Source organism: Pezoporus occidentalis, unplaced genomic scaffold (genome assembly GCF_034315485.1).
Source record: "Pezoporus occidentalis ecotype Australia unplaced genomic scaffold, CSIRO_AGI_Poc_V1 ctg344, whole genome shotgun sequence".
NCBI classification, from domain to species: Eukaryota; Metazoa; Chordata; class Aves; order Psittaciformes; family Psittacidae; genus Pezoporus; species Pezoporus occidentalis.
Window position 1 is genome coordinate 130,226 of NW_026915419.1, and position 23,913 is coordinate 154,138.

The window sequence follows — 23,913 nt, forward strand, 5'->3', positions numbered from 1 at the left end:
AGTGCTCAAGGCCAGGTTGGACACAGGGGCTTGGAGCAAGCTGCTCCAGTGGAAGGGGTCCCTGCCCGTGGCAGGGGTTGGAGCTGGAGGAGCTTTAAGGTCCCTTCAACCCAAACCAGGCTGGGGTTCTGTGAATCCATTCACTGGGGGGGGGGGGGGGAGGTGGCTTCCCAGGTCTTGTTTCTGCTCTTGGGTGTCCCCAGGTTGATCCCTTCCTGGCTCCCAGCCCCGGCTAGCCTGAATTCAGACATGGAATTCCCCCTTCTTGCACGCTGATTTAATGGAAACGTGCTCAGTCCCCAGGGGCTGGCAGCCAGCACCTCCTTGCACATCCTGCAGGCTGGGTGCTCAGCTCCCCCTCCCTCCTGCCCTCTGTTTCTGCCTTTATCCCTTAGGGGTCACCCTCGGCGTTGGCTGAGGGTCTGATTCATCCTCGGAGCAGGCTGAGCCCTGAGCCCCTGCCTTGTTAGAGCTCATCGAGCGCTGTTAGAGCTCTCCGGCAGCGGCAATGTTCCCGCAGGGAGCTCCAGCCCGGGCTCCTCGCATTTGTTTTAATAAAGCGCTAACCAGCAGCCGGCTCCCTGCAGCTCCACAAGCGGGGGGCTGCGAGCGCTGCTCTTTCCTGGCCCATTCCCACGTTGTTCCTATGCCGGGGCACGCCGCGCTCGGTAAAGTTCAGCACACACGAGCGGGGCTGATGTGCGCGCTGAGTACACAGCTCCTGGGGAGCTTGGGGGAGCCTCAGCCCCTGCCGTGAGCTTCCATGAGGGGGGGATCATGGCTTTGTGTTGGCTCCAGGCACTGCATGGGCTGGGGCTGGCTTCCTGGGGAGCGATTTGGGGGCTGGCTGTGGTTTTCTATGGCGGTGCTTTCCCCTTGGGACAGCCCTGTCCTGCTGCCACCCCCCTGGTCCCATCGCCACTCCCCTGTCCCACTGCCACAACCCTGTCCTGCTGCCACCCCCCTGTCCCACTGCCACAACCCTGTCCTGCTACCACCCCCCTGTCCTGCTGCCACGCCCCTGTCCCACTGCCACAACCCTGTCCTGCTACCACCCCCCTGTCCTGCTGCCACCCCCCTGTCCCGCTGCCACCCCCCTGTCCCACTGCCACAACCCTGTCCTGCTGCCACCCCCCTGTCCCACTGCCACAACCCTGTCCCGCTACCACCCCCCTGTCCCATTGCCACCCCCTTGTCCCACTGCCATAACCCCTGTCCCGCTGCCACCCCCCTGTCCCACTGCCACCCCCCTGTCTCCCTGCCCTGGCACTAGGGAAAGGCCGGCGTTGCAGCCCCTGCCCACCTCCTGCCTGTGCAGGCAGGGATGCAGCAGAGCCAGGCAGCATCCTCACTGTCCCCTGTGCCAGCACAGGGACCTTCCCCAGGCGTCACAGCCCCTTTTTGGGGCCGAGCCCCCTTCCCACCCCATGGCCATGCCCTGAGCCCAGCTCTGCCCCCGGGGCTCCTGTGCCTCACTCGCCTGCGGTGCTCCCTGTGCAGCCCCGACCCTCGGTCCCCCCCTTTGCGGGCAGTGCCGGGGGAGCGCGACCCCTCCGCGCATCCCTGCCCTGCTTTGCGCTCCGTTAATGGCGGTGCCGAGCCGTGAACCGGGGCTGGAGCCGGAGCGCTGCGGGGGAAGCGGCTGCGGGAGCGGGGGGAGCCGAGAGCGGCCCCGTAATCGCGTTTGCGGCTCCGCTGCGGCCCTGCTGACGTGCGCCAGCCGCTAACAGGGTTAGCGGGGCGGGGGGGGCTGGCTTTGGGGTGACCCGGGTTGAGCCCCCCCCTTCCCCATGTGGGCTCAACCCAACCTGGCCCCCCCCCCCCCCAGGGAAGGGCTCCGGAGCTGGGGGTTGGCCGCAGAGTGCAGCCCCCCTCGGGGCCAAGCGGCAGCGCTGGTGACGGATGAGTCTGCTGGGTGGCATCGACAGCGCGATTGATGGCCCTGCTGGGGGCCTGAAGGGCAGCGCAACCCAGCCGGGGTGGTGGGGCGGGACGGACGCATCCTGAGCCCTTGTCCCCAGCACTGGCGCTGGGTGCTGAGACCGCCCCGGCTCATCGCACCTCCCGCCATGGGTCGGCAGCCGGGCCCGTCCCGCAGCCGCGTTTCACTGCTGGCAATGGCGGTGGATCCGTTCTGCTGCTGCTGCTGCTGCTGCTGCTGCTACTGCGGGCTTGTGAGGGACGGACACCCCCATCCCGCTGCACAGCCTTCCCGTACACATCCTGCTGCACCCCATCCTGCTGCACCCCCATCCCGCTGCACCCCATCCCGCTGCACCCCCATTCCGCTGCACCCCCATCCCGCTGCACCCCATCCCGCTGCACCCCATCCCGCTGCACCCCCATTCCGCTGCACCCCATCCCGCTGAACCCCATCCCGCTGCACCCCCATTCCGCTGCACCCCATCCCGCTGCACCCCATCCCGCTGCACCCCCATCCCGCTGTACCCCATCCCGCTGCACCCCCATCCCGCTGCACCCCATCCTGCTGCACCCCATCCCGCTGCACCCCCATCCCGCTGCACCCCATCCTGCTGCATCCCATCCTGCTGCACCCCCATCCCACTGCACCCCCATCCCACTGCAACCCATCCTGCTGCAACCTGTCCCTGGTGTACCCCATCCTGCTGCACCCCCATCCCACTGCACCCCATCCTGCTGCACCCCCATCCCGCTGCACCCCTATCCCACTGCACCCCGTCCCTGGTGTACCCCATCCTGCTGCAACCCATCCCACTGCACCGCTTCCCGGTGTACCCTATCCTGCTGCACCCCCATCCCGCTGCACCCCCATCCCGCTGCACCCCCATCCCGCTGCACCCCTATCCCGCTGCAACCCATCCTTGGTGTGCCCTTTCCCCAGTGCATCCCACTCCTGGAGCACCCCTTACCTGGAGCATCCTGTCCCAGGGCATCCCTGCCAGAGCACTGTCCCTGCAGAGCACCATCCCGGGGTATCCACTGGGAATGGCAAGTGCAGATGTCCTGGAGCTGGCAGGTTCCCCCCTCCAGGGCTATAGGGACATGATGACATCCCCCACCAGGGACTGTCCCCAGGTGTGGGCTTGGTGGGGGCCCCAATACCTACAAGGGAGGAACCCCCAGTGGGGGGAGCCAGGCTGCAGGGCCCGCCTGTGGTGTCACCACATGGCACTGGTGCCACCTGTGTCACTGCGTGGCCCTGGGTGTCATCGCTGTCACCATCCCTGCACGGTCCCTGCGGTGCAGCACAGTGTCCCTGTCACTGCACAGCCCCTGGGGTGTCTCAGTGACACCGTGGCTGCCCAGTCCCACTCTGTCACCCAGTGCTGCGGCACAGCCCCATGGTCTCACAGTGTCACTGTCGCATGCCGTGGGGTGTCACTGTCACTGCGTGGCACCCAGGGGTGTCACTGTCACTGCGAGGCCGCCGGGTGCCACGCGGAGCCACTGCAGCTCCCGTGGGTTGTCACCCAGAGTCACCGTCAGTGCCTGGCGCATGGGATGTCACACGGTGCCCTGCCACTGCATGGCCCACGGGCTGTCACCCCGCGTCACCGTCACTGCTGTCCCGCAGTGTATCATCCAGTGTCGTTGTCACTGCATGGCCCACGGGCTGTCACCCCGCGTCACCGTCACTGCTGTCCCGCAGTGTATCATCCAGTGTCGCTGTCACTGCATGGCCCACGGGCTGTCACCCCGCGTCACCGTCACTGCTGTCCCACAGTGTATCATCCAGTGTCGCTGCCACTGCATGGCCCAAGGGCTGTCACCCACTGTCACCATCACTGCATGGCCTGGGGTGTCGCATGCTGGCACTGTGCAGGACACCCTCCAGTGCCACCCCCTGCACCTCCCGCAGGCTGTCACCCAGTGCCACTGCGCACCCTGGCCATGGGGCACACTGGGGACAGCACCGCAGGTCCCAGCAGCTCCAGTCCCCGCTGCTCTGACCCCATGTTCCCTTGAGCCCATCCCGGATCCGGTGCCCCATCCCTCCCCAGCCAGGCTCTCAGCAGCACCACAGCCCTTAATTGCAGCGCAATGGGGGGGCATGAGTCCCGCTGTGTCCGTAATGAGAGGCATCGGGGTCGGGATGGGGACGGGAACTGGGATGGGGACAGGGGGGACCCGTGCCCTGCACCTGCAGCTGTGCTCCCCCATGGGCAGGGGCAGTGCCCGGTGTTGGGCTGGGGTGCACTGGCACATCCCTGTTCCCAGGGCCAGAGCTGGTCAATGAGCCTGCCGCTGGCCAGCAAGACGTGGGCCCAATGGGTCAACTGGCCGTGCAGCCAGCAAGCTAGCCCACCTCTTAGTCAGCCACCAGCCAGCCAGCCAGGTAGTTGGCCACCAGCTACCCAGTGCCAGCTAGCCAGCCAGCTATCAGCCACCCAGCCAGGCGAGTGAGCAGGTAGCCAGCAAACAGCCACCTTGGTGGCCTTCAAGCCAACCAGCCCGTTGGCCATCCAGCCATGCGGCCAACTGGCCAACCCTCTGTCCAAGTGTGCAACCAACCAGTGAGCCATCCATGTGGATGTATAGGTGCGTGGATGCATGGACATGTGTCCTATGTGGATGTGACATATGTGGATGCATGCGCAGATGGAAGGGTGCATGAACAGATGCATGGCTGGATGCAGGGACACAGGATGGATGAGTGGATGATGGACAAATGGATGCATGCATACATGTGTGGATGAATTCATGGATGGAAAGATGTGTGGATGCAAGGAGGTGCGGGTTGGTGGATGGATGGATGGATGGATGGATGGATGGATGGATGGATGGATGGATGGATGGATGGATGGGTGGATGGATGGATGGATGAAGGGATGAATGGAGGGATGGGTGGAGAGATGGAGGGAGGGAGGGAGGGAGGGAGGGAGGGAGGGAGGGAGGGAGGGAGGGAGGGAGGGAGGGAGGGAGGGAGGGATGAAGGGATGGATGGATGGGTGAATAGATGGATGGATGAATGGGTGGATGGGTGGATGGATGGATGGATGGATGGATGGATGGATGGATGGATGGATGTGCTCCCACAGCCCCTTCTGGGCCCCATCCTGGGCACACAGCATGAGTTTGGGGGCCAGCACCTAAAACCATCAGGGACAGTTTGCGAGCAGCAGCTCTGTTCCCAAGCTCAGCAGCGTGGGCTGACATCGGGGTTGTTGGTTGTTTCCAGCTCCCAGTGCCACAGCAGCAGCACAGCGTCCCTGTGCCCCCCCGAGGGGAAACTGAGGCAGGGCCCAGCACTGCCCCCCGCAAAAGCCCCTTCCCTGACCCAAATCCCCCTTCATGAGCTCCCCAGCGAGCCATGGGGGGATGCATCCCTCCGGCAGCGTCCCCTCGGTGTCACCCACCCCGCTCCCCGCGTGATGCTGCAGAGCAAACAGCGGCAGGCTCGGCCGCGCATTGATTGTGCCGGCGCTGCTGTTTGCTTAACCTTTGCAGAGGAGCGGCGGCGGCTGGCGTCGAGCAGAGCCAACGCCGCAGCCGCTGCCGCAGCCACCGCTGCCACCGCTGTCACCTCCCGCCTTTGTCCTTCCTCCTCAAACAGGGCCCTTCGGAGGTTTGTGATCCGTTTTCCATCCCCAGGGGGATGCAGCTGGCCTGGGGGACTGCGCTGCGTCACCTCCTCATGCAGCGGTTGGGAACAGGGGCAGGGAGCACCTTGGGGTACCCGGCCAGGGCCAGCTGCGGCGTTGGTCCCACCCCACGGCAGTGGTGAAGCCGTCCTGGCTCGGCTGTAGGGACATGGCCTGTGGACGTGGTACCCATGCCATGGGGACGTGGTGGCCCAGGGTGATGAGGTGGCCTGGGGTAGTGGCCATGCCATGGGAGCACAATGGCCTGTGGCAAATGACTTGGGCTGGGACCCAGTGGCCAGGACCAGGGATGTCCCCTGAATCCTTCAGTGCCCTGATGCAGCCGGGGTGTGCCTGGGACCCCCATGGCCACCCCATCCCCACGCAAAGCCCCTGCCCACCGGGGGCACTGTGCGGCCGTGACTCAGGTCTGGTGGCTTCAACCGGGTGTGATTTTAGGTGCTTGTTAAAACAGAAGGAGAATGAATGGGGTGATGGGGGGGGGGGAGAGGGGCAGAATGGAGGAAAGAGCCAGGGAAGGAACCAGTGCCATGATGGTGACAGCTTGAGGGGGGACACGGGGCTGGCAGCATCCCCCCCCCCCCCCCCCAGCCTCGTTAGGCCCCAGGAATAAATCACCTCCTTAAAGCTGACTAATTGATTCTTGCTCATCAAAGTAAAGCCTCTGTGGGAGCTGGGGACGATCGATGGGCTGCCGAGTGTCCCCTCGGTCCCCTCCTCTTTTGGGCTGGGGGGGCTGTGTCCCCCCCCCCCCGTGTGTCCTTTGGGGCTTGGGGAACGCACCCCCAGGGTGGGTTCTTGGGGGGGGACACACACGACAACGATGACCCCATGGCCCCATCGGGGTTGGTGCCACCTCGGCGCTGTCACCTGTGGCGGGTGGCACCGGGAGCAGCCCCGGGGCCGCGCAGGGCTGTGTGTGTTGTGCCCCCCCCCCTCCCGCCCGCCCTGTCCCCATCGCCTGTGTCCCCCCCCCGGCCTCGCGTCCTTCGCTCACCCCCGGCGCTGGCAGCGGCTGTCACTTCCCATCGCGTCCCGCTGTCCCCGCCGAGGCTGACGGCGGTGGCGGGCGATGGAGCGGGTGCAGCCGCGTGTCCCCGTGCCACGAAGCCCCCCGGTGCTCAGCGCCCCGCGGGGACGGCTCCGTTGTCACCGCGGCCTCCGCCATGCCGAGCACCGCGGGGGGGGGGGGGTGCGCGGCCGCTGTCACAGGGAGGGGAAACTGAGGCACGGGGGGGGCTCTGGGGACCGACCCCCGTGGGGACACCGGTGGCGGGTCCCGGGGGGTGTCCCCGTGGCCACCGGGTGGAGGATTTGGGGGGGGGGGTCCCATGGAGAAACGGGGGAGGGTTTGGGGGGGGTGTGTTTGATGGGGGGGGGCGTGTCCGGTGGGCGGGGCGTGTCGGGAGTGGGCGTGGCCTGTGCGGGCGCGGGGCGCACCGGAGCCAGCGGAGCGCAGCGGAGCGGAGCCGCCGCCGCCGCCGCCGATCCCCCCCCGCCGCCGCCGCCGCCCTGCTCCCCCCCACCGGCACCATTCCCCCCCCCGGGCGGCAGCGCGCCCCGGCCGGGCGGCGGCTCAGCCTGGGCCGGAAAACTTTGCTGGCGGCCGCGGCGGGGGTGGTGATGGTGCTGGTGCTGGTGGTGCTCATCCCGGTGCTGGTGAGCTCCGCCGGGACCGACGGCCGCTACGAGATGCTGGGGACGTGCCGCATGGTCTGCGAGCCCTACGGCCCCGCCGCTCCCCCCCCGCAACCGGCGGAACGAGGCCCCCTCCCGCCGCCCTCCACCCTGGTGCAAGGTCCTCAAGGAAAACCGGGGCGACCGGGGAAACCGGGACCACCGGGACCGCCGGGAGAACCGGGACCGCCGGGACCGGCGGGGGCACGGGGCGAAGCGGGGCGGCCGGGACCGCCGGGATTGCCGGGACCGGGGGCTACGGGCGCGGTGAGCGCCGCCACCTACAGCACGGTGCCGCGCGTCGCCTTCTACGCCGGCCTCAAGAACCCCCACGAGGGCTACGAGGTGCTCAAGTTCGACGACGTGGTCACCAACCTGGGCAACAGCTACGACGCCGCCTCGGGCAAGTTCACCTGCGCCATCCCCGGCACCTACTTCTTCACCTACCACGTCCTGATGCGCGGCGGCGACGGCACCAGCATGTGGGCCGACCTCTGCAAGAACGGCCAGGTAAGGGCTGGGCATCCCGGCTGCCAGCCCCACCGCGGGGACGGGGATGAGCTGCTGCCCCCCCCCCAAACACCGGGGATGGGCTCTGGGTGGCTTCCCTGGGGTGCTCCGTGCTTTTCCTATCCGAGGGATGCATCCAGAGGATGCCACATCCTTCTCCCGGTAGCAATGGTGGGCTCTGGGTGCACCCTTAGGGTGCTCTGTCCTTCTCGTGGCCCCAGGGATGGATCGCTGGGGTGCTCCATCCTTCTCCCAGTGGCAATGATGGGCTCTGGGTGATTCTCTGGGGTGCTCCGTGCTTTTCCTATCCAAGGGATGCATCCAGGGGATGCCACATCCTTCTCCCGGTAGCAATGGTGGGCTCTGGGTGCACCCTTAGGGTGCTCTGTCCTTCTAGTGGCCCCAGGGATGCATCGCTGGGGTGCTCCATCCTTCTCCCAGTGGCAATGATGGGCTCTGGGTGATTCCATGGGGTGCTCCGTGCTTTTCCTATCCTAGGGATTCATCCCGAGGATGCCACATCCTTCTCCCGGTAGCAATGGTGGGCTCTGGGTGCACCCTTAGGGTGCTCTGTCCTTCTCGTGGCCCCAGGCATGCATCACTGGGCTACTCCATCCTTCTCCCAGAGGTGATGATAGGCTCTGGGTGATTCCATGGGGTGCTCCGTGCTTTTCCTATCCTAGGGATGCATCCAGAGGATGCCACATCCTTCTCCTGGTAGCAATGGTGGGCTCTGGGGGCACGCCTGGGGTGCTCTGTCCTTCTCCTGGCCCCAGGCATGCATCACTGGGCTACTCCATCCTTCTCCCAGAGGTGATGGTGGGCTCTGGGTGCACCTCCAGGGTGCCCCATCCTTTTCCCATCCCCAGAGATGTACCCCCAGGATGTTCTGTCCCTCTCCCGGTGGCAGTGATGAGCTCTGGGTGCTTCCCCAGGGTGCCACATCCTTCTCCTGGCCACCGAGATGCACCCCTGGGGTGCCCTGTCCTTCTCCTAGTGACATGATGGGCTCTGGGTGCATTCCCGCTGGGCCACATCCTTCTCCCAGCCCTGGGCAAGCTCCCCCAGGATGCTCCATCCTTCTCCCGGTAGTGAAGCTGGGCTCTGGGTGCATCCCCAGGGTGCCTCATCCCTGGAGATGCTCTCCTGAGTGCTCCATATCCGCGCTGCCCTGATGTGTCCCTAAGGGTCCCCTCGGTCCCATCCTTGGCTGTGCCTCTGGGGTGTCCCCGCAGTGTTCTGCCCCCCCTGGCCCCTCTGCACTGCCCGGGGTGGGGGGGACGGGACGAGGGGGACGGGATAGGGCTCCTCCACAGAGGTCAGTGCTTGTGGTGGCCTGGAGGGGGGCAGCGCCTGCCCTGCTTTTGGGGTGCTGCACCCCCAGCCCGGAGCCAGCTCTGCTGTGCCAGGAGAGATGTCCCCATCCCTGCCCGGGCTGTGCCGAGATATTACAGGGGACAACTTGGGGGGGGGGGCATCTCGAGGCTGGCTTCGTTGTTGCCCCCCCTGCTCCAGCATTCCCCCCAGCCCAATCCATCGGGAAAACCCTCCCTATGCCCAGACACAGCCTCTCCATCCCCGCGGCATCCGGGTGATGCCCAAACCGCTGCCCCTTCCCCACCCCGTGTGCCCCCCCCCCCCCCCCCCCCAGTCACAACCCGGGGCACAAGACGTGGCCCTGACCCCCGAAACCTCACCGGAGCCCCATCCCCTTGGGTGTCACCGGTGGGATCCATCCCACCCTGCCCTGCCGGAACCAAGCCCCGCGGTGCATCCCTGTCCTGAGGACGTACAGCGCGGAATGAACCCAAACACTGAGTTTTCAACCCAAACAGCAGCCGGGGGGGGGGGGGATGTGGGGGGGGGTGTGGGGAGCGGGAGCCCTGCACGGCCCCCCCCGGAGCGGGAGCAGGAGCAGGAGCCCCGCGGCGCTTCCCCACATCCAAACACTTGGCATCTCCTTCCCTTTGGTTCATTTCTTTTGTCTCCCCCAAATTCCGGGGGTTCTCAGTGACACCTGGGTCTTTCCCCCAAGCTCCGGACCCCTTTTTCCTCCCCTGGAATAGTGTTGCCCCCCCCCAACCCTTCCCAACCTCCTCCCCTCCCTCGGCGCGCTCCAGCCCGTGTGGGGTCGATGGGAGCGGATGGATGCGGAGCCCCCGGCCGGGGGATGCAGCTCAATTAACGGGTTGTTAATTACTGAGGAGCTGTCAGGGCTCCGCTGGTGCTGAAGCAGCCGCTCGGGAGCGCTTCGGCTCGGATTGAGACGGGTACCCCCCAAACGCCCCCACTCATTACACCCTGGGGGGTCGTTGCTAAACCGCCCCATCCCTGGCAAGGCTGGGAGGTCCCAGGGGGGTTCCCAATGGATTAGGGTCAATCCCGGTATTCTCCAAGGCAATTAGAGCTTGCCCCCCCCCCCCCCCGCCCCACTCTGAGCCCTCTCTCTCCTCTGGGCGCTGCCGGTTTGGGGCACAGCCCATCACCGCCGTGTCGGGGCTGGAGCTAATGAGAGCCTGGGGAGCCCGTGCTCAGGGAGCTGCTGCGGGTGCTTCATTAGCGGCAATGGCTCCGGTTTGCCTTACCCGGGGGTGAAGCCAGAGGGGCAGCGGGATGGGAGGTGCTGGGTTGGAACCGGGTGGGTTTGGGGTCCCCAGGGGACCCTGTCTGGAGGGCACCCACTGCCTTGGTCGGGGGTGGGCTGAAGGGGGCACCCATCACCACACTTGTGGGTTCTGGAGGGGGTCCACTGACACACACTGGGCATCCTGGGCCATGGTGGCCGTGGCACATGGTGTCCCCCAGGCATCGAGTGGCTCAGCCTCTACACAGGAGCACCCCGTACCCCAATAGCCCAGGGCCCTCGGGTGCAGCAGTGACACTGGGGACCATCCCACAGTGTCCCCAGGGGATGGTGACACCCCCAGTGCTGTCACTGGGGTCGGTGACAGAGGCTATGGCAGAGCCAGCTCCGGGGGCCATGTGTCCCCCCGCCATGGTTTCCACCTGTAGCTGTGGCAAGGGGAAACTGAGGCACGGGGCAGGATGAGGGGCATGAGGCCATGGGCTCGGCCTGGCCGTGGTGAGTGCCAGGGCACACAGTGCAGAGGGAAGAGGGATGGATGGCAGCGAGTGGCTCTGGCTGCAGGGGGGGACGATGGCAGCAGAGCCGGGCGCCAAGGCTCTTCCTCGCTTTCCTTCCCTCTGTGCTTCTTCCTCTGCTCCTCTTCCTCACACAACCCCTGGTTGAGAGTGGGGCACTGTGACCCACGGTGAGCCTTGGTGACAGGGACCCCGGTGCTGCTGGGGTAAACCCAGGGTGATGGTGATGGCACGAAGGATACGGCTGCATGAGAGCAAGCCCTATGGGCTGTCAGTAGGCTCCAGAGTTAACAGTGCTTGCCCCACACCATCGCAGTGAGCACGGGAAGGGGCGGCTGCATTCCCAGGGGACGCTGCCCTAGGGGCAACAGGCAGGGCTCCCTGGGGACACCCTTCCTTCCTCCCACCCCACATCTGGGACCCCGCAGCCTCTCGCCGGTGCCTCCCCGCCTGGCGCGATCCAATTAAAAGCCCATTCCGTTTGGCTGTAATTAGGAGCATCACGTCTGCCTTTCGCTTGGGGTTTTACCTGCCAGCTTGTCACTGTCACCCAGCGCCACACCACGGCCCCGCAAGGCGCCGCCGTGGATTTGATTACCCAAATGATGCTGCAGCAGCAGCAGGCTCCAGCCACAGAGCTTCCAGGCACCTCCAGCTCTGCGAGCACCTCCTGGCCTTGGCCTCCTGCATCCTGCTCCGCAGCGGGGTGGGAGCTGGCTGAGCTCAAGGCTTGGTTTGGGGTGGGGGTTTGAGCTCAGTCCTCACCACATGTTCACGATCCCCATGAAGCCTGTGGGGATGCGCTGGGTTCATTAAGTTGGTTTGGGGCTGGGGTCCCGTGTCCAGGACGTGGTCCCACATCTGGATGTGGAGCTATGTCTGAGCCGTCCAGACCTGGGGTCAGGTCCACGTCAGAGCTGTGGTGCCCCATCTCGACCTGGGTTCTGTGTGTGAGCTGTGGTCCTGTGTCCATACCCGGAGCCATGGTCCCATGTCCGAGCCGTGGTCCTGCACTCAAACCTGGAGTCAGGGTCCGTTGCCATCATGCATCCGAACCCAGAGATGGGCTCCCATGTCCGAGCCGTGGTCCCGCACCTATAGTCCTATGTCCGTGCCATTGTCCCCCATCCAAACCCACACCTGCCAGCTCAAGCTGAGGCTCTGGGCGATGCTCGGAGCAGCCACCTCCACCCGTGGGTGGGCACCCAGGGCTCCCCCCCACCGCACCGGCGCTCGCAGGCCCTCTCCCTGGCTGTGCCTGAGCTGGGATCTGGGTATCCCATGGGATGCACGGCCCCGAGCCGGGTAACGCGGTGTCCCCTGTGCAGGTCCGGGCCAGCGCCATCGCCCAGGACGCCGACCAGAACTACGACTACGCCAGCAACAGCGTCATCCTGCACCTGGACGCGGGCGATGAGGTCTTCATCAAGCTGGACGGGGGCAAAGCCCACGGCGGCAACAACAACAAGTACAGCACCTTCTCCGGCTTCATCATCTACTCGGACTGAGCCTGGACCCACGGCATCGCCCCCCCGGGCATCCCCCAGTGACAGTCTTGCCCCATGGCATCCCTTTGCTGTGGTCTGGCCCAACAGAATTCCCCCCAACCCATGGTGTGTTCCCCATGGTAACCTCCGCTGCCCCACAGCATCGCCCTGCTGCTGTCCAGCCCCATGGTTTCTCCCCACTGCTGTCCAGCCCTATAGCCTCTCCCGCCTACTGACCAGCCCCACAGCTTCCCTCTGCCATGGTTCAGCCCCACAGCATCCCCCCACAGTGGTCCAAGCCATCTGTGCTGCCCCACAACCCCTCTTTCCCGTTAGCTGACCCCATGGCTGCTAATTCAGGGCTGGGGGGGGGGGGGGGGGGGGCATAGGGGTTTGGGGGCCAGCAAGAAGCTGGGGACCCCTCGTGCTGCCCCACTGCACCCCCATTCCCTGGCCCCATGGCTCCCCACGCGGGGCGATGTCGGGGCTGGGGGGTCCTGCTGTATACATGTACAGGACATGGAGATGTCTATGAGGGTGCCCCCCTGTCCCCAGCCCTGTGCACTGGGGCGCGGTGGGGGGGCTCCATGGTAAAGCTGAGCTGTGACCTCCCCCCGTCTGCTGTCTGTGTCCCCATGGGGGGCAGAGCCAATGGCCCCCTTCCTTGTGCCCCCCCCTCCCCATAACCAACCCCGCTCCGGGGGGGGGGTTCGCTCCTCAGCACCAAAGAACCGGGAGGGAGGCTCCCTGGTGCCAGGGCTGTGAGCTGGGGAGGGCACCATTGAGGCCTGGGCTGGCTGCAGCCACCGCCCCAGCTGGCACCGGGGGCAGAGCCCAGGCCCCTCAGCCCCCCGCGGGTCCCCCTCTGCTCTCTGCCCGCTGGCACCGCCGGCTCTGCCGCCTCCGGCACGGAGCAAAACGGAGGGGGGGGCAAAGATGGCTGCCGGCCAGGGCACGGCGGGACTACAACTCCCATGGGGCACCTCGCGCGGCGCGTGACCCCCCGGAGCCAATGGGGAGGGGAGGCGTGGCAAGGCGACCAATCAGGAGAGAGGGCGGTTGTTGAGCTTCCGTTTGAATACGGAGCGGTGGCCGCTGTGGAGAGCGGAGGTGGGCGGCGGGGAGGGAGGGCAAAGGGGTCTGAGGGGAGCGAGTGGGGCTCAGGGGGCGATGTGCGGCGTGTGTAGGAGTTGTGGGGCGTGTGTAGTGGTTGTGGGGTGATGTGGGTCTGGAGGGGAGGCGCTGTGATGGGTCCGAGGAGTCTGGAAGGGCTGTGGGACAGGGGCCTGGAGGGGGGGAGTGGTGGTGGGGGCCCGGAGGTGAGGGGGTCGGTGCCGGGGTGGAGGGGATGTGGGGCTGTTGGGGGGAAGGGGGTTATAGGGGTGGCTTTGGGATTATAGAGGTGGCTTTGGGTTTATAGCGGTGGCTTTGGGGTTATAGGGGTGGCTCTGGGTTTATAGGGGTGTCTTTGGGGTTATAGGGGTGGCTCTGAGGTTATAGCGGTGGGTCTGGGGTTGTCCCGGTGGCTCCGGGGTTATAGCGGTGGCTCTGGGGTTATAGCGGTGGCTCCGGGGTTATAAGGCTGGCTCCGGGGTTATAGCGGTGGCTCCGGGGTTATAGCGGTGGCTCCGGGGTTATAGCGGTGGCTCCGGGGTTATAGCGGTGGCTCCGGGGTTATAGCGGTGGCTCCGGGGTTATACGGGTGGCTCCGGGGTTATAGCGGTGGCTCCGGGGTTATAGCGGTGGCTCCGGGGTTATAGCGGTGGCTCCGGGGTTATAGCGGTGGCTCCGGGGTTATAACGGTGGCTCCGGGGTTATAGCGGTGGCTCCGGGGTTATAGCGGTGGCTCCGGGGTTATAGCGGTGGCTCCGGGGTTATAGCGGTGGCTCCGGGGTTATAACGGTGGCTCCGGGGTTATAAGGGTGGCTCCGGGGTTATAGGGATGGCTCTGGGGTTTGTAACGGTGGCTCCGGGGTTGTCCCGGTGGCTCCGGGGTTAGGGCAGGGGTGGGTGCTCAAGACCCTGCCCAGCTCCCAGCCCCCCCCCCCCTTCAGCCGCTGCCCCCGCGCTGAGCCGTTGCCCTCCCCCAGTGTGCGAGCTCCGTTGTGAGACGTTGGAGCTCGGAGCGGAGCCGTCCCAGCAGCCCGGTGCCTGTCCCTGCTGCCACCATGGGGCCGTGCCCCCCGCCCGAGGAGGGCCCCGTGACTGTCGTGGTGCGTGTGCGGCCCCTGGCCCGCAGCGAGCGGGTCCTGCCCCCGGTCGTGCACGTCGTGAACGAGCACGGCATCGTCCTCAGCCCCGCGGAGCCCGGGGCTGCCCCCGGCAGCGCGCTGCCCGCGCGGGGGCCCAAGGGCAAGGAGCTGGAGTTTGTCTTTGACCGGGTCTTTGGGGAAGAGGCCACGCAGGAGGAGGTGTTCCAGCACAGCACCTCCGAGCTGCTCGACAGCGTCCTCGAGGGCTACAACTGCTCCGGTAAGAGCTGGCCACTGGCTTGGGTCCTGGGGGAGCTCCTGCCCCATCTGCTTGGGAGAGCTGGGGGGTTAGTTTGGAAGCCCCCGGGCGGTTGGGAGTGGGGGAGGAAGGGAGGCACAAGAGCAGTGCTAAACCTGCAGCCTTCAACTTGGTGGTGGCATCCCTTAGTGATGGCAAGTGTGCTGAGGATGTGATGTGGTCTGTGGGAGAGACCTGCCTGGGCTGGGAAAGGCAACCACAAGGATGTGTAGTTTAACACACGTGTGATGGGGTGACCCAGGAGCTGGGTACAGGCTGGGGACTGTGTGGCTGGGAGGGACCTGTGGGTTCTGGTGGGCACTGACCTGAGCGGGAGTCAGCAGAGCCCTGTGGCAGAAGTGAAGGTAGGTTGGATGTGGGGCTGCAGCCACAGGGATGCTGAGTTTCGGGGAGGGATCTGGGGTGCAGCAGCCACACCTTGGGGTGCTTTGAGGGTTGCTGTGCCCCTCCTGAGCATCTCCCAGGCTGGCAGCTCCGTGAAGCTGGGCCTGGAAGCTCCTCTCGTGGTGCTGCAGCCCCTGTGGCGTTTGCAGGCTGTCAGCAGACGGTGCCTTAATGAGCCCATCCCTTGTGCGAGGCAGGCACTGAGCGGGAGACACCGCGCTCCTGTCTCATCGCGTGCCGGGCCGGGCACTGGCGCTGCAGGATGCTATTCCTGGCTCCCCGTGTGCTCTGCGAGGCGCTGAAGGCTGCCTCTGTCACCGTGCCCACCTGGCAGGCACGGCTCCTGTCTCTGTCTGCATAAAAGAGCTCCAGGATCCTCTCAGGAGAGAGTGGCGGGGCCCCGAGCGCTGCTAACAGGGAGAAGGGCTGAGGCTCTCTAGATCAGTGTGTCCTGGTCTGATGGTGATGTTTTAAAGAGGGTGTTGAAAGACTGGGGCGGAAAATGGAGATGAATAACGAGGGCTGGATGAAGAAAGCCCTTCTGGTGAGAGATGGGGGAATGGGGCTGTTTGGTTTATGAAAGGGAAGTGTTTGGAGGTGACTGGAGCATCCAAGCGGTGATGGTTTGGGGACTCATTCTGCCTCTGCTAAATTGGAGAGGCTGCAATGAGGAAATAACCTGCACTGAAGGCTGCTGCAGGTAGTGCAGAGGGTAATGAGCTTTGCCTCGTCTCCGGGAGCCTGTGAGCGAGCCCTGCTGCAGGGGCTGCTGCGGGAAGATCTCCACATCTCCTCTGCAGCAAGGAGCGGATGTTCTGCTGCTCCCATTCACTCCTTCACCCATCCACCCTTTCTCCTCTCAGTGTTTGCCTATGGCGCGACCGGAGCAGGGAAAACCTACACGATGCTGGGCTCGGAGCACAGCCCTGGCATCATGTACTTGACTATGGTGGAGCTGTACCAGAGGATGGAGGCCAGAAGGCAGGAGAAGAGCTGTGAGGTCCTAGTCTCCTACCAGGAGGTGCATTGGGGCTGCCGCAACTGGGTCCCCGTCACTAAGATTTGGGGTTGATGCAGACCCTGTAGTGCCCCGTTCAGGGTACCCAGTGCCCCCAGGGCAGCCCTAGAGCCCAACTGGAAGGGAGCAGCTCACCCTGCCAGGTCAATGACCTGGTGTTCCTGGTTTCTCCTGTCTGGAGTCGTGGCATTTTCTCTTCCTTGCCATGATGCACGTAGCAATGAGGGGTTCCTGGCTGGAAAGGCTTTAGAGGAGCTGTGGCAAAGTGAGTTGCTTTGAAAGCCCTCCTGAGCTGTCAGCTAGAGCACCATCAGCTGCCCTGGGTGTAGTGACGTCCTGCAGGTGGTGTTGGGAGCGGGACACAAGGTCATGTGTGACCCTGGGGTACAAAGCTCCTCTCCCTGCTCACCACTGGGGAGCCAAACCTCAGCCTTACACTGAGTTCCCTGCTTCAGGTGTACAATGAGCAGATCTATGACCTGCTGGAGCCCAAGGGACCTCTAGCTATTCGGGAGGATCCTGAGCGAGGAGCTGTGGTCCAGGGCCTCTCCTTCCACCAGGTAGGCATTAAAATGGGCACACCAGGTATACCAATGGGCAGTGCTGCACCTCCACCGGTTCTGAAAGCAGATGTGTCCTGGAGACAGGGGGTGTCTGAAGATAGGGGGGTGCGACCTGCACAGCTCCTGGCCGGCAGCAAACATGAGCCTGAGCTGAGGCGAGGCCCACGGTGCTGCAGGATGCCAGAGCCGTGGGTGCTCTGTGTTGGCTTGTGTCTGTGCCTGCAGATGGGGCACACTGGTAGCATCCCTCTCCCTGTTCTCTCCCAGCCTGCATCAGCAGAGCAGCTCCTGGAGATGTTGGCCAGGGGCAACAGGAATCGCACGCAGCATCCCACTGACGCCAACGCTGTCTCCTCCCGCTCGCATGCCATCTTCCAGGTGAGGGCTGGTGGATGCAGTGGCACTGGGGGGTTGTGCTTAAAAAGAGAGGAGGAAGCAAGGCCATGCCGGGCCTGGGGTTCCTGCCACTGCTCCTCATGTGCCACGGGGTAAAGCAGAGCAGTTGTAGCCCTGCAAAGAGAGGTATGGGGCTGAACAGGGCCCTGGCCACGCTGCTGCAGGACGGGACGTACCGGTCACGCTGGTGGCCGCACCTCCCGGCCAGCTCCATGCTCTCAGCTTGGTGTTCTGCCCCTTGGGGCTGAAAGTTCACTGTGTGCTTTTGACTCTCGTTGACTCAACGTGTGGCAGCTGTACCTAAAAGCTGACCCAGAGCAGAGGGGCTGGTTTGTGCTCGTGCCTTGAGCAGGCTGTCTCCTCCGTCGTGTCTTCCTTGGCACTGAGCTGGGAATTACACTCCCGCAGGGGCTCTGTAAATGGGCTCCCCAGTTTGGTGGTGCTCTCCTATGCACACCTGCCAGCTGATTTCAGTTCCAGGCAGGCCCTCTCCTGAATGAGCAGGGCGGTCACGGCTGTGTGGGGAAACGGAGGGCTCCGACTGCAGTTTCAGTGTGAAGCTGGTGTCTCAGCCGTGGCTGCTTGCAGGGGGAAGTCCAGGTGCCTGGGTGCTTTTCCAGGTGGCATCCCAGCTGGGTTTGTTGGTGGGTGCTGGATTCCTGCCTGCTCTGAATCCATTTGCTGTGCTGGAAATGCACCCTTCCCGCTGCCAGCTTTGCCTCCTGGCAGGCACGGCACAGTCTGGTGCGGATGCAGGACCTGTTAGTGGGCTCCAGCAGTCCCATGGCACCTGCAGTCCATGCAGGTGCTGTTCCTAGGGGCTGAGTGTGTTTTAAGGCTGTGGGGAAAGCATTTGCATTCTCCAGGGAGACCTTTAGGGATGCAGAAGGGGAAGTTAGGGAGCGATGCTGCCCGATGTGTCTTGGTGGCTGTGTCCCTCCTTGCCCACACCAGCTGGGATCTGGGCTCAGCTCTGAAAGCCCTGGCTGATGCCAGGCTTGTAGCCCCCCATTGGTGTCTTGCCTTTGACAAAATGCACTGGGGCTGGGGCTCTGGGTGGTGTTTGGCCCTTTGGGGACCCAGACGGCTCTGCCCTGTTTGTGCACCAAGCATAGGAGATGCTGATTATTTCCCATAGCTCTGTCACTTCCTGCAGGATCCCTTCCATGGTTTTGCTGTTTGGTTCATCACCGAGTTTTTGGCTTGTCTTCTCGGCGTGCCAGGCTCCTCTCTGCCTCACAGCCCACACCATCCACTTGGCCATCCTGTTCTAAGCATCACCCTCTTGCCCTGCTGTTGAGCTGCCTCCAACCACCGACCCCCTGTGCCTTGTCGAGCTGCAGCCTCACCCATCTCTGTCCTCACAGATCCACGTGAAGCAGCAGGACTGCCCTGGCAGCCTCAGTCGGGGTCTGAAGGTGGCCAAGATGAGCCTGATCGACCTGGCAGGCTCAGAGCGAGCGTCGGTGGCCAACACCAGGGGAGAGCGGCTGCGGGAGGGGGCCAACATCAACCGCTCGCTGCTGGCCCTCATCAACGTCATCAACGCCTTGGCTGATGCAAAGGTAACGCTGTTCCCCACAGGGCCCTGCTGGGCTCTGGCTCCCTGGGCTGCCTGAATGTGAGCGGTGTGCTCAAGTTTCAGTGCTGCTGGTGCTGCGGGGTGAGCGCAGCCGTCCCCTTGTCAGTCAGGGGTAGGAGCCGAGTGCCCGGGGGCCAAAAGCTGAGCAGATCCTGGCTCTCTTGCTGCAGGGCAAGAAAAGCCACATCCCGTACCGGGACAGCAAGCTGACGCGCCTGCTGAAGGACTGCCTGGGTGGCAACTGCCGCAGCGTCATGGTGGCAGCGGTGAGCCCCTCTGTGCTGGCCTACGAAGACACCTACAACACCCTCAAGTATGCCAGCAGGGCCAAGGAGATCAAGCTGTCGGTGAGGAGCTCATGTGGTGGGGGTGATGTGTTTGTTGTGGGTGTTTGGGAGCTGCTGCTGGATGGGAGGGAGTCTGCTGCATGCTGGGGTAGATGAGTGGGAGCCTCCCTTCTCCAGCGTGAGTTTTCCAGCCCTGGGGGTGCTGCTCTGGGCAGAAAGCAGCTGATGGAGCTGCAGACAGTGTGTGCCCAGGCTTCTGCTGAAGCTCCCCAGCCCTGAGCCTAGAAAGGTTTGTGACTGCGGCAGTAGGTCCCCGAGTGCAGATTGTGTCTGCTGCAGCCAGCCCGGGGCTCCACGGGGCCCCTGCATCCTGGAGGAGGCCGAGGAGGTGCCCTGCTCCGGTGTCAGGAGAGGGTATGTGCTGCCCCAGTGCTTCTGTAACCTCTGTCTCGTCCCTGTCTCTGCAGCTGAAGAGCAACATGTGCAGCTCTGACTCCCACCTCTGTGAATACGTGCAGTTGTGTGAGCAGCTGAAAGGGGAGGTGAGATGCTGGTGGGGAGGGCAGGGCTCTGTCTTTAGCTGTGGTCTGTTTGGGGTGCAAACCTCTGAGCTCCAGGGGTCATAAAACCATCGGAGCAAACAGAAAATCCCTCCTTGCAGGTGGCGGAGCTGAGGGCAAAGCTTCGTGCTTATGAGGATGGTGCCCGTGAGGCAGAGAACCAGGCAGCAGGGCCACAGGCTCCGTCCAGCATGAGCCCAGTGGAGCTGCCCAGGTGAGGCTGGGGGGAAAGAAGCAACAGAGCTTTTGTGTGGGACCTCCTGGTGTCCCCTGTGTCAAGGAACCTGCAGGGTTTTAGTGCTGGTGAGAGCCTAGTGCCTGTCAGGAAGCAGAGGAGCTGCTGGTGTGCAGCATCATCTCGACTGTGGCTGGGTTCGGTTCTGAACCTGCTGGAGCAGAGCACACAAGCCCCAAGGGAAGCTGGGTTGCAAAGGCCCAATCTTGTGTTTGGTCCATCCCCAAATTTCTTATGCAAAATGGTGCTTCAGCAGAGGATCTTCTCTGGCTCAGTGCCTGCTTCTCTGGCTTCTGTAGGTTGGAGGAAGCTGTCCCAAAGCCGGGCTTGGCCCTTGATGGTGAGGGGCAGGATGATGGAGAGCAGCAGGAGCTGCAGGCTCGTTTTCCTCTTCAGATGCAGCTGCAATTGGAGGGCGAGGTGAGAGGAGGGATGGGCAGCACAGGAGGGCCTGGGGTGATGAGCAGGGCCCAGAGGAAGCTGGGGCTCTCAGCTGAGCTGGGGCCTGCTGGGAGGTGGCAGGAGCTCAGGGGTCCGTGTGTCCTGGCTCAGCACGTGCTGGGCTGTGGTTTGCTAGCGAAGGCCCTTAACTTCCCAGGTTCAAGCATTTTGGGGACCAAACTCAGCTCACGTGTGGGCTAACCCTGGGCTAATGGGTAAGGAATTTTGGGTGATTGCTCCAGGCTCCGGAGGAAATGCCAACCAGCAGCCCTGGAGCATCCCATGGGGCGGATCTGCGGCTGGGACTGAAGGAGCCAAAGCTTGGAGGAAACAGCCCTCTGTCCGGCCACCGCACAGAGCAGTGAGTGTCCTCCTGCCCCCCCTGTGTCCTCTTGGGTGCCTGTGGAAGGTGGGGGGTCCCCCCTGCTGTTGCATGTAGCCATCCTGGGGATGGTCTAGATGAAGACGGGCCCACATCTTCGCTTTCAGGTGACTGCCTGCCCTGTACAGGAAGGGCTTTGGCTCCTGGGATCTAATGCCATGGAATAATCTGTCCTGGCGATGCCAGCTCTGAAGGTTTCCAGGCACAGCAACTGTTGGAGCCTGAAGTGTGTGTTGTTAGTTGTGAAACGACCTCTGAGGTCTTTGCTCCTGCCTTGGCTCCCCCAGGTCCCACCCTGGCAGGGCTCCCACAGCACCATCTGCTCATGGGTCTGCCCCGAGCATCTTGGCTCTTTGGAAAGGTCTCCTGGGGGGAGACGTGGGCCTGGGTCTGTCTCTAGCCAAGCTCAGGAGTGTCTGAAGGGCAGCAAAAAGCCTGTAGGTGCTGGTTGGTCCCTTGTAACCGGCAGGTGAACACAGGGCTCGGTGTTCTCCAGCAAGAGATTCACCTTTGGGCACCTCACAGCTCCACATTTGCTTCTCTTGCCCCAGACCTCTGATGGGCTGATGGGCTCTGCCTCAGCTGAGGTGGTGTCTCAGAGGTGATGCTGGTGGTGCTGAGCCTCTGTTCCTGGTGACACTGGCTCAAGCTCACCTGCTAACTGGTTCCTGTCTCTGTCCCCAGGCCTGTGGCCTCTGGCCTGAGCGGCATCCAGAAGCTTTATTCTGTGCTGAAGGCTGCCAACCTCCTCACTCCGGATTTGGTGTCTGTGCTTGAGGAACTGGCCCAGCTGGTCCCTCAGGACGCTGGTGGGAGCCCTGAGCAAGCTCTGCCTCTGAGCGGGCCTGCAGAGCTCAGCGAGGCCACCCCAGCCAAGAGGATGAAGTGGAGCTGGGATGGTGAGGATTTGGAGCTGGGACAGTTGGTGCTGGCCCCTCTCCTTTGTCTCCCTGGTTGGTTGGCCCAAGTCACCCTGGCTGTGTCCTCGGCCTACGTGTGACCAGGGCTGAGATCTTCCTCCTCGTCCTCGTTGCTAACACATGAACCCAGTAGCCAGGCTGTGGGCTCGGCAGACCCCATTTTCCTGGGAGAGCTCAGGCATTGCCCCAGGCGGTTGCTCTGGGAGCAGGCTGGTGCCATCCCCGAGGCTGCCAGGGGCAGGATTCCTTGTGCTGGCTCTTTTCCTCTGGGTTTAATGTGGTTTGATGGAAGCCCCTGCCGGGAAATGACTGCCGTGGGGCTTGTTGGGCAGATGTCCCCTGAGCAGTGATGGAGGAGAGGGGGCTGCCCTGAGGTCTGGGCATTCCTGGGAGCTGCAGGCAGAGAGGTGACTGCTCCTTTCCTGCTCCTTCAGATGCGGCATCTGTCACTGTGTGCGGAGCCCCTGTGATGAGTTCCAGCCCGCAGCGCTTGCAGCAGCCTGCTCCGCTCTCGGGCCGTGTGCCCATGGCTTTGAGCCCTATTGGGAGGAGGAAGCCTGGGCTGGGCAGTGCCTCCCCCTCAGCACCTCGCCGCAGCACCAGGAGGCAGATGCAAGGCCAGCAGAGACGTGGGAAGACAGCGGAGATTCCCGGGCCACAGAGCCCAGGCACCCCCCGGCTCGAGTCTGCAGCTCCGGCATCCCCTGGCTCCCCGGTGCCACTGGGTTACAGCCCCAGATCCTGCTCAGCACCAGGCCCCCGAAGCCCTGCGCCCCTGGCAGTGTCAGCTGCCCAGAACCGGTGCTCCCCGCCTGCCCCCGAGCTCAATGTGACCTTTGAGCTGTGCCCGCACAGCAGATCCCCCAGCGCCATCCTGCCCGTTCCCATCCGCCTCTCGGGATGCTGGCACAGGGAGAAGAGGCAGTGCCAGCAACCAAAGCAGGAGAGCCCCTTCCTGCCTGAGTAAGTGCTGCCCTGGCTGGGCTGAGTGTGTGCTTGGGGGTCTCCCCTCTGCGGCCCTGCTGTCTGGGGGAACCCTTTGTGGATCACTGCAGCTCTGCTCAGAGGGGACACTTGTGTTGCCTCTCAGCCTTCTGAGAGCGGGTGGTCAGGATCCATCCCCTGGCACTAACCCTCTTTTCCTTGGCTGCAGAGCCCCCATCCCAGCGCTGGCCATGCAGAGCTCCTGCATCCCCAAAGCCCCCGCGCTGAAGCGGAGGTGAGTGGAGAGGTGAGACAGGCACCAGCACCCTGTGCCCCTCAGTGCTCTGTGCAGGCAGCTCCTGCCTCTGCTCCCCGCTGGGGCTGGAGCCCCCATCCTTGCCTGTGTCTGTGCCACCTCCCCTGTGCCAGTTGGGGATGATGGGGGCCTCTGCCCTGAGCTCTGGGGTTAGAAATGGTCCCTTTCTCTTTCACAGCGTCGCCTTCCCCTGCCCGGATGGGCTCCAGAGCTGCACTGCCCACCTGCAGCGCAGCAGCAAGAGCTGTGTGCAGCCCTCCCGCATCCCAGGTGAGTCCTGTGCTCCTCCACACCCAGGCAGGCACCCAAGGAAGCCCTTTCCCTGCAGCGAGATGGGCTGTGGGAGTGCTCCCTGCCTCAGCAAGCTGCTGCTGTGCCAGCCCCATTCTAGCCTGGGGGGGGCAAACACCTGGGAACGGGATGTTTGGTGCTGCTGGAAGATGCCCTTTGGGGTTTGCTGTTCCTGGCTGCAGCCACAGCCTTGGGAAGGCCGCTGGGCCCTTGGAGAGGGGTGGGAAGGAGGAGGCTTGGATCCTCCTCGGGAAGGGGCTCTGGATTTGCTGCTGTTGCCCAGGAGCTCCCTCATCTGCTTCTCTGCTCTTGTCTTCCTCAGAGCCTGGCTGGAGGAGCAGCACCTGGAAGGGGAGCAAGAGGAGAGCCAAAGACCTCACCCCTGTCCCCCCTGCCCACACCCCCCAGCCAACGCAGCTCTTATGCTGATGGCTCCTGGATCCCTCCCCATGTCCCTAACCCGGTTCCCAGATTTCTTCCTTCCTCTACGTCCTCCTTGCAGCCCCACCACGATCCCCTTAAGTCTTTCTTGTTCTCACACTGGCCCCCATTGCCCGTGCCCCCATTGCCCGTGCCCCCATTGCCCGTGCCCCCATTGCCCGTGCCCCCATTGCCCGTGCCCCCATTGCCCGTGCCCCCATTGCCCGTGCCCCCATTGCCCGTCCCCCCATTCCCCGTCCCCCCATTCCCCGTCCCCCCATTCCCCGTCCCCCCATTCCCCGTCCCCCCATTCCCCACACGT

The 23,913-nt window shown here is 64.2% G+C and overlaps 2 protein-coding genes across 2 annotated transcripts; both read left to right on the forward strand.

The window, feature by feature from the left end:
* The first annotated feature begins 7,036 nt into the window (after positions 1–7,036).
* Positions 7,037–12,508, forward strand: C1QL1 (complement C1q like 1). The gene is made up of 2 exons (XM_062629982.1): positions 7,037–7,772; positions 12,203–12,508. The coding sequence occupies exons 1-2, from the start codon at positions 7,209–7,211 to the stop codon at positions 12,380–12,382; spliced, it is 744 nt and encodes a 247-aa protein (XP_062485966.1). The 5' UTR covers positions 7,037–7,208; the 3' UTR covers positions 12,383–12,508.
* A 1,900-nt stretch (positions 12,509–14,408) lies between these two features.
* Positions 14,409–22,876, forward strand: KIF18B (kinesin family member 18B). Its single transcript, XM_062629957.1, has 13 exons — positions 14,409–14,833; positions 16,120–16,277; positions 16,730–16,834; positions 17,105–17,215; positions 18,601–18,798; positions 18,986–19,162; positions 19,570–19,644; positions 19,764–19,876; positions 20,197–20,317; positions 20,581–20,699; positions 21,405–21,619; positions 22,075–22,603; positions 22,794–22,876. Exons 1-13 carry the CDS (start codon positions 14,530–14,532, stop codon positions 22,861–22,863), a joined length of 2,295 nt encoding a protein of 764 aa, XP_062485941.1. The 5' UTR covers positions 14,409–14,529; the 3' UTR covers positions 22,864–22,876.
* Positions 22,877–23,913: the final 1,037 nt, after the last annotated feature.

What these genes read in the sequence shown, in the direction of transcription:
- C1QL1 (XM_062629982.1), top strand. Translation starts at nt 7,209, where the DNA reads ATGGTGCTGGTGCTGGTGGTGCTCATCCCGGTGCTGGTGAGCTCCGCC. An exon ending in ACCTCTGCAAGAACGGCCAG is followed by an intron (nt 7,773 to 12,202) that starts GTAAGGGCTGGG and finishes TCCCCTGTGCAG; the next exon opens with GTCCGGGCCAGCGCCATCGC.
- KIF18B (XM_062629957.1), top strand. Translation starts at nt 14,530, where the DNA reads ATGGGGCCGTGCCCCCCGCCCGAGGAGGGCCCCGTGACTGTCGTGGTG. An exon ending in CCAAGGAGATCAAGCTGTCG is followed by an intron (nt 19,163 to 19,569) that starts GTGAGGAGCTCA and finishes CTGTCTCTGCAG; the next exon opens with CTGAAGAGCAACATGTGCAG. An exon ending in AGCCCAGTGGAGCTGCCCAG is followed by an intron (nt 19,877 to 20,196) that starts GTGAGGCTGGGG and finishes TGGCTTCTGTAG; the next exon opens with GTTGGAGGAAGCTGTCCCAA.